This window comes from Sinocyclocheilus rhinocerous, unplaced genomic scaffold (assembly GCF_001515625.1).
Source record: "Sinocyclocheilus rhinocerous isolate Xijiao unplaced genomic scaffold, SAMN03320098_v1.1 scaffold627, whole genome shotgun sequence".
Taxonomy (NCBI): domain Eukaryota; kingdom Metazoa; phylum Chordata; class Actinopteri; order Cypriniformes; family Cyprinidae; genus Sinocyclocheilus; species Sinocyclocheilus rhinocerous.
In genome coordinates this window covers 359,881-368,114 of record NW_015649569.1, presented here as the reverse complement: position 1 = coordinate 368,114, position 8,234 = coordinate 359,881, and the positions used below count along the sequence as shown (strand labels likewise).

Genomic DNA, 8,234 nt, shown 5'->3' with positions numbered 1-8,234 from the left:
GAATGATGCTCTCCTATGTCTCTGGCTTTCAACATCTACAAAAACAACAAACATTCTTTAACTCTTAGTAAAAAAAAAAAAATGGATAACATGATGGAATTCTGAAGTTTACTTGCTTTAAACCGTCTTTCCCTCTCTTCTGAAGAAGCTGCGCCTTTGGGTTATGAGTCCGACTCTCTAACCATTAGGCCACGACTTCCCCTTAGGAAACTACATTCAATGTAACCGTGAAAAAAAGATAACAAATTAACATGTAAATATGTTAATAACCCTCTCTTAACACCTCAAAAAATTTTAATATTGTAAAATCTTATGTAAATACCACTCGCACTCGCTTCCATCTGAAGACGCTGAGAAAATGGCGGCTTCTCGCACTGGGGTCGTCCGATGTTAACGTGACGTGCGTGCTCTCTTTCACATCCGCTTTCCCAACCCAGCACCGCTGGGTTATAGATCAAGAACAATTTTCAACCCAAATTCGGTTAAAACAACCCCACGTACTTACCCAGCGGTCTCAACCCAGCATTTGGGTTGAAAAAACAACCCAGCGTTTTTTTTAGTGTATACTTATTCCATGAACATGGATAACAGCGGACCGACGCTGGCACTTGTCTGTCCTCCATCCTCCAGTTGCTGACATTGTTGAGTGCCACACCTAAATGACGTCACTGTAGGCCAGCTTATGTCACTTCAGAGTTCCTACTGGTGCTTTGAATGCGACCAGGAAAATGGCCCTAGGTGAAAATGTCGTTCTCACGGGACTGCCCTGGTGGCTAGTTCTTGCAACAAAGTTCCTATAACTACCCGGTGCGAAATCCCTTATCATAACAATTTAAGTCACTGTTTCGGGACAGTCTACAGGTCTAAAACCACACTTAAGTGGGGCACACACCACAAGATAATCGGGCAGATTTTGGCCCGAATTCTGCCCTTCCAATCATCCTAGGTCCCGATTATCTTGGTGGTTCTACAGATAATCTTATCAGATTTTCTGCTGTGCTGTGGGTTGGGTTAAGAGTGATTGAATATGCTCAGAAGAATGTCTCATTGATCTCAAATCATAAATATCCAACATGTTGAATATTTATATTATCAGAAATCCTGTTGTGTAAGGGGACAAACATGCATGCACTCTGTAGATTGTCACACGGAACGAAACAATTCCCAATCATAAAGCTAGCTGACTGAAGACAGAAGTATTACTCACCTCTAGCTCGTGCTGTAACATGTAAAGTCCACGTTCACGATATCTTCATGACTTCATCCAAACCTATTTCGTTCTTTGGTAAAAAAAAAAAAATCCAAATACCATTATCGTCATTTCTTCTTGCCCATCATCCATTTGAGTCATGCTTTAAGACCGTAACCATGTCTTGAATATTGGGGGAGACCATTATTTATATATTTAAAATGCAGGTGTGTATTAAAACCATTTAATGCACAGATTGTGCTGCGCATACACAGAAACTTCGCTAGTCTACACAGTCAACGCTATAAATTAGCTTCAAGACTGAATCGCTACATTATATCTCTCAGCAACAAGGCGGTAAAATAAGCAATATGCCCCAAGAAGCTGTTGTTTACAGTGAATTTATAACAGCTAAGGGGCGTTGTTAGCTACAACCCCCTTAGCTGTTATAAATTCACTGTAAACCACGGCTTCAAGGGGCTTATTTTTTTTATAAAATGGTTATTCCATATACGTAGTAAGGTTTCACAAAATAAAACAGAGCAAATAAAGTGTAATGATATGAATAAAAACATTCTTCCACCAATGTAGTTCCTCAGAAACAGTTGTGGTTCCAACAAAGTGGTTGCCGAGCAACACACAAATGTAAACAAAGGTGTATGTTTGTAGAGTAATTTACAACAGCTTCGAACTTGTTCGATCTTCGAACTCGCTGTTTTGAAGTAACCAAACTTAGCTTCATTGTTTGTAGAGAGAGACGCACAGACGCAGATCATTCATACACGCAGCTTTAATCTCTCAAAAGGTCATTGGTTATAGCTGTCTGTTATTTAACATTTCTATCGTGAAACAGTTGAATAATATTAAATGATTTGCAACTTGCGTCTTACCTCGCTTTCTTTCAGCGTTAATCTGTTGCTTCACGCTGGAATTCCCGCTCTGCTTCTATGAACAGTAAACCCCGCCTACTTTCATTTGATTGGCCATCTCAGGCCATCTAATAAAGGAATCCACATGATAAAGGCCTGGACTATTTTAAGAGTCTTTTCATGTGTCTGCATCAAAACCACCCACCCTCTGCGCTCATCTTCCCTCACTCTGTGTATATATGTGTGTTTTACGGGTATAACCTGATTCATCTCAACCTGTGCCCACCCATGTTTGTTTGCACAGCCCCCTCAAAGGACCACACAGGTGCTAAAGCTGGGCTACAGTCGTTTCGACCTTTAACACAGCCCTGAATATTCCCCTTCCAGTCATCGTTCTAAAAATCCTCCATTTACTGGACATATGAGCGTACGTGACGTCTGTAACGGAAGTCCTACGTGAATGAATTTTCTCTCAGGCACCACGGCCAGCTTTTCAATTGAATCTAAAAAATAACCCGCCGTCTTTCTTCTCCCCTTCCTTTCACAGTGCGGCAAAGCGGCGGAGAACTTCGACAAATTCTTCACCCGCACGCAGCCCATGCTGACCCCTCCAGACCAACTGGTCATCGCCAACATCGACCAGAGCGAATTCGCTGGATTCTCTTACATAAACCCAGAGTTCATCCACCCATCGTCGCTTCACAGTGTGGTATGAGACGGCCCAATGAAGAAGAGGACCGCCCGTCCAGCTCAAACTAACAACCACATCCATGTTATTTATGAACTCACCAAATCTTTGTAGACAGTTGAATACCCTTTATCTGAACTGAGGTGGGCTGGAGAAGTGGGTTTGATGGCTGAAGGGAATATATCATGAGCATTTTAAGGCACCAAAGACAAATGATTCTTTTATGAGGTTCCATCTCGGTTAGGGTGCTGCTTGGGCAGGCAGTAGACAGAAAGGCAGCTCTCTAGGCTTTTTGAAACAGAGTGATAATGTCCTCACAGTAATGACAGTTCATCTAATGCATGTATGCAGATAGATGTTATGTGCAGGCCCAAAGCCGTATTTTTTTTTGAAGGTGGAGATAATGAACAATCCCTTTTTCCAGTCCTCAGATTCTTTGTGTGTGAAGCATGCTGACATGAAACAGGTTTTTGTGTCCTATTCCTTAAATCCTCTACTGCCATTTCTAATGTTCCTGAATTATATATTTGTAAATCTAAAAAAAAAAATCTTGTTATAGGAGTGCCAAAATATAACTGCATCAAAAGGTTTTTTATATATATGCGTATTGATTTCCTACTAGATCTCTTGGTGGTGTCCCTTATCTTGGGCTGAAACTTGAACCCTTATCGCTCCCCGAGTTTTAGCATGACAACTTCCAATCCCGTCACTGCCTGCTCGCCTGGTTCCTACATATTCAACATATCCACAACTTTTCCTCTCGCTCGAAATGTATGAATTGTGATTCCTCGTTGGTAAAGCGCAGGCCTACGCACCCGCAGAATCCAGATGCAGATTTCCACAGAATTAAATCACCTGTCCTACTCATCCGCTTGCACGTTTGTTTTTATGAAATACTTCAGATAATCGAATGATACTGTTTTATTGAACATATTTTACCCTGTTTACATCCATCCCGTAGATTTTCTGTCATGATCAGCACAAAAAAAGTCTGCAGATTCTGCCTGGGCCCGATAAAGAGTAGCCAATGCAACATTTCAAACCAAACTGAGTCTCTTCTGTTAGAAACGGATATGCTCTTTGATTTAACACCTGCATAGTATGCTAAAGAAAACTACCACTGCTACAATATAAAGAACATGTAACGAGATGAAAACCCTGTCAAAACCATGTCCAGGACATATTTCACCCCAGAAATTCTTCTTTGCTTAAAGAAAAAGACATCATGTTTTAAAACCATTAAGCTTTCTTTATTTTATTTTGTGCATTGTGACATTTTCATGACTGTGTTAAGCACCTTTACTCTAAAAGCTCAATTAATGTACCCTTACTTTAATGTGGAAAAATGTGAAATGAAGATGTACTATTTAATGTACATTAAGTATTTATAAACCATGGTAGTCTTATTACTATAATTGTTCGACATAACGAAAGTCGCCATTGTGAACAAAGAATTACAGACAAAATAAAAACATTAATGTAATTAAAATGTGCCTAACTGTCATAAAAATTATGCCACAATGCAAAAACTCCTAATGGTTTTCATATAAATCATCCCAGTTTATGACTCCCTAATTGCCCAACATGATTTTTTGTCAAATGTTGGAGGGGGGTGGGAGGTCAGTTATGTATAACTTCTAATATAACCCTGTCTTCTGGTCGTGTTTCTGTCCTTTGGTGATCAATACTCTTCGTGTTAAACTACGTGTTCTTATCAAAGGGAGCTTTCCAGTATATATCGGATATTTTTATCTTTTTAGGTCTTAGTTTACGATCATCTTGCATTTCTGCTCTGTGAGTACTTTTACGTAGAGCGCTATGTTTACTGTTACACTAAAGAGACACTATATATACTAGGATTTTTGTAAATACAGAGAAGGCGTACATTATCCTGCAGATTTTATACTAAAAACTGAATGTGCTTTTACTAACCTAGATGGTTTCTATGTTTAGACGATCCAAAAAGACTAGTTTGGCTAATTTGAGATAGCTTTGGTATCTGCAAACCTTTGTTACATGTAATTCTTGTATTTATCCGCTCTGTTTTCTATGCTGATAGTAGATAAGCTGTATGTAGACTGACTGGGCTCTGGGCTCCGACATACTCTATGTGTGTTTGTACTGCAGCTGCTGTGTGCATGTGGGGCAAATCGGCGCATGCAAAACGTTTTGCATGATTCCAGGAATCCGGAGTCCTCATGGAATGATTGTTACATATCTGTCCCACCTCAACTCTCTTCCTTTGTGTTATTGCTTTTGTTCCTGTTAAGTTTCAGTCTGTGGATGAAGATTTAGACCACTGCTGAGCAACTCTTGTCTCAATGATCTGTATGACAACTGGGTAAAGATGGGGAATTCAGTTTTACCACACTTCACACATCATTTAGTGTATTCTAGTAAAAAAAAAAGTACCTCAGAAATGCTGTATTTACACATTAGATTGCTCGGTTTGGGCTCTAGTCTTGTGCCAAGCCCTCGGTGGAAATACTGTAGTTATCAGGTGCACCATTGTTGAATTTCACCACTGATTCATCAGTATGAGCACATTTTTTGATCTGTCATTTTTCAGTAGAAATGTAATAGACCTGATGATTGAAGCCCATGTGTATGGAAGGAAAAACAAGTAGATATTTCAGATGTTTATTTCTTCATTCATTCAGAAGTAAATGGATACGTGACGAACAAGTGGAAATAGAGCCGGTCCTCTTATGAAGTGATTCAGAAAGTTTTCAAGTGGTCGTCTTGCAGGATGCAGGTTAACACAAGTGTCTCACATTGAGAGTATTTGGGAATGTAACGTTCACGTGTTTGATTGTGGTTTTTCTGCATGTGAGGTGGCATTCCAACATTCCCTGGACATTTGAAGAATATGAACATTCCACCCAGCCATTTCTTATTAGAGATTATATCAGGAATTATAAAGATATATTTATTATTATTATTATTATGAAATTATGGATTCCAGGACAGTGTTTTAGTTTGAATAAGTTAAATCACTCATCTTTGTTTTATGTTTTTTTCTTTACAAAATGTTGTCCCTCTGTTCTTTGTGAAGGATAATGTGTACAAATAAATAAATAAACAAAAGTGATAATGTCCATGTTTTATTTCTTCAAAATGAAGACACCAAAGTCAAAAATGTAAGATCATAAAGAATAAAAAAACTCTGATTCCTGTTCCTTAAGGGTTCCATTAACAATACTTTAGTACTTTTAAAGAATAAGCATAGAAAAAATGAAAACAGGGCCAAGTGATAAGATGAGGTTGAATTAAACATTTAAAACAATTATTACAAAAGGTCATTTAACAGAAATGTCTTTGTAAAGGTGGCATGCATGCATTTCAATAATTGGTGATAAAGCGGCAATACCAAAAACTGGTAACTTATTTAATTAATTAATCTTTACAAAACATTACCAACAAAATGCATGATGTGTATATTTAATATTTTAATGTGTATATTTTTTTAATAAATACACTCTAAAAAAATCTGTAAAAATAGTGAACAATATACTGTATAATTTAAAGGAATTTTTCCACATTTATTTTTTACAGGTGTTTTACCAGTATTTTGAATTTTACACTTCATTGTGTTTTAGAGTTAACAGAAATGTCGGCAAAATTAATGGATAATGACGTGTAATGAGCTGCCAGTACTTTTTCTGTTATTTTACAGATTTAAATTTTTTTTTTTTTTTTTACAGTGTAATGATATTATTTTGAACATATACACTGAAAAAAAAATGATTCATTGAATTTACAAAAAAATTTTAAGGTAAGTGGTTGCAATCAATTTACTGTTTCTATAGAAACAGTACAGGGGATGTACAGAACAGAGCCGACCAAATAGAACAAGACAACCTAAACAAATGAAGGAAAAGAATAATAAAAAGAAAACAACAGTTAACACATTTAAACAGTTATCTTTGTAGGAGACCATCAGTAAAAGTTTTATCGATTTCTGGTTAGAAGTTTATTTAATAATACATTAAAAGATTGTTTTCAAGAATATTGTCATTTCAGAGATATTAAAAAAATAATCTCAAGTAAGTGTATTTTTCCTTACCTCTCAGGCAGAGTCAGGTAGGTGGTAGTGTGTTTCCAATACATTCTTGTTCTCTCTCAACAATACTCTAACATCACACGCGGACGGCAACGCAATCAGGTGAACAGTTAATGGTTAATTCAATGACTTTATGAGCAGTTTATGTTGTTGTATGTGGTATCATTGTAATCCGTGACCATTAAAGCATAGGGGTAGACATCACCTTTTCTGTGTTATCATGTTTGGTTCAGGAGATAGATATGACACAAAACACATAATTTGGTTATGGCAGAAAGTAATGGTTGCCATGGCCACCACAAGGTGTTTTTGCGATGGCCCCAACCTGTACAATTGTACCAAGTTTCAAAGTGAACATATCACCTAAGAGCGGTCACCTAACTGGCTTTGGGCGTCCTGAGTTCGAGTCCCGGCTCGTTGACCTTTCTCAATCCCGTCCCCCCTCTCTCCCACTTTGCTTCCTGTCATCACACTGTCCTATTGTAATAAATGCTAAAATGGCAAAAATAAATCTTTTAAAAAATGATGAAGAAGAGTGGGTCTTTTTTAAGAAAGTGACTATCATTTAGGCCAATTAAGTTAATAGATAGCCTATTTGCAGCATATTGCTCTATATGTTTTTTTAAAGACTGAATGCCTGCCAAGTGAATAGCCAGTCAGTGATAAGTTTCAGCATTTATACAAACTGCTTTATTTTTGAAAACTGACAATACTGAAAGTACAGTATTGTACTAACTTTTCAATCAGAGTGATTCAATCAGGCAACTCTTTGTGAGTCTTTGTTTGTGAATTGCACTACACTAGATGCCCTGTATATTTTTTATTCTCCAAAAAGACCCAGCTCATAAGAGTCATTTGTCGTGAATCGGACTACATCGATGGCACAGTAGCCTATATTTTTGATACAGTAAAGGGTAGTCTACTATTTATTCCATTAACAGGCAGAGAAACACCCTGATCAGGTGGCCAGTACATCACTAACTTTTAAGACTAATCTAAACCTTTTATGCAATCGGCAGGACTCGAACCGGAGATTATGCAAACGTCTGAGAGCAAAAAGAATTACATAATTAAAATAAATAAAGTGTTTGCTTTTAAGTACAAAAATACAACCGATGGCAACAAAGTTCCTCAGCTGAACTTTTTCGGAGTGTTTTTGTGTTTTTGTGCTTTTGAGTGATGACTCGATGACGAATCACTGACACTGTTGCCAACTCTCGCGAGACAAATAAGCAACCGCAGCTTCGAAAACAAGCCCAAAACAAGCCCAATATTTTTTGATAATTTATTATCATCAATATTATTTATTATCAGTTATTTATTACCAATAAATGAGCCCGCAACATATTAAACTGAACCCTTTTATCTATCTGAAAAGCAAAAACATAAGTTATTTTACAAAAATCAGCAAACTGCAACAAAGCA

The 8,234-nt window shown here is 37.4% G+C and overlaps 1 protein-coding gene across 1 annotated transcript in view; it reads left to right on the top strand.

The window, feature by feature from the left end:
• Window positions 1–4,207, top strand: part of LOC107710697 (protein kinase C alpha type-like) — a 174,062-nt gene extending 169,855 nt beyond the window's left edge. Inside the window, exon 17 of the mRNA XM_016515531.1 lies at window positions 2,606–4,207. Coding sequence (XP_016371017.1) covers window positions 2,606–2,773 — 168 coding nt within the window. The 3' untranslated portion in view covers window positions 2,774–4,207. The remainder of the gene's footprint in view (window positions 1–2,605) is intronic.
• The last annotated feature ends 4,027 nt before the right edge of the window (window positions 4,208–8,234 follow it).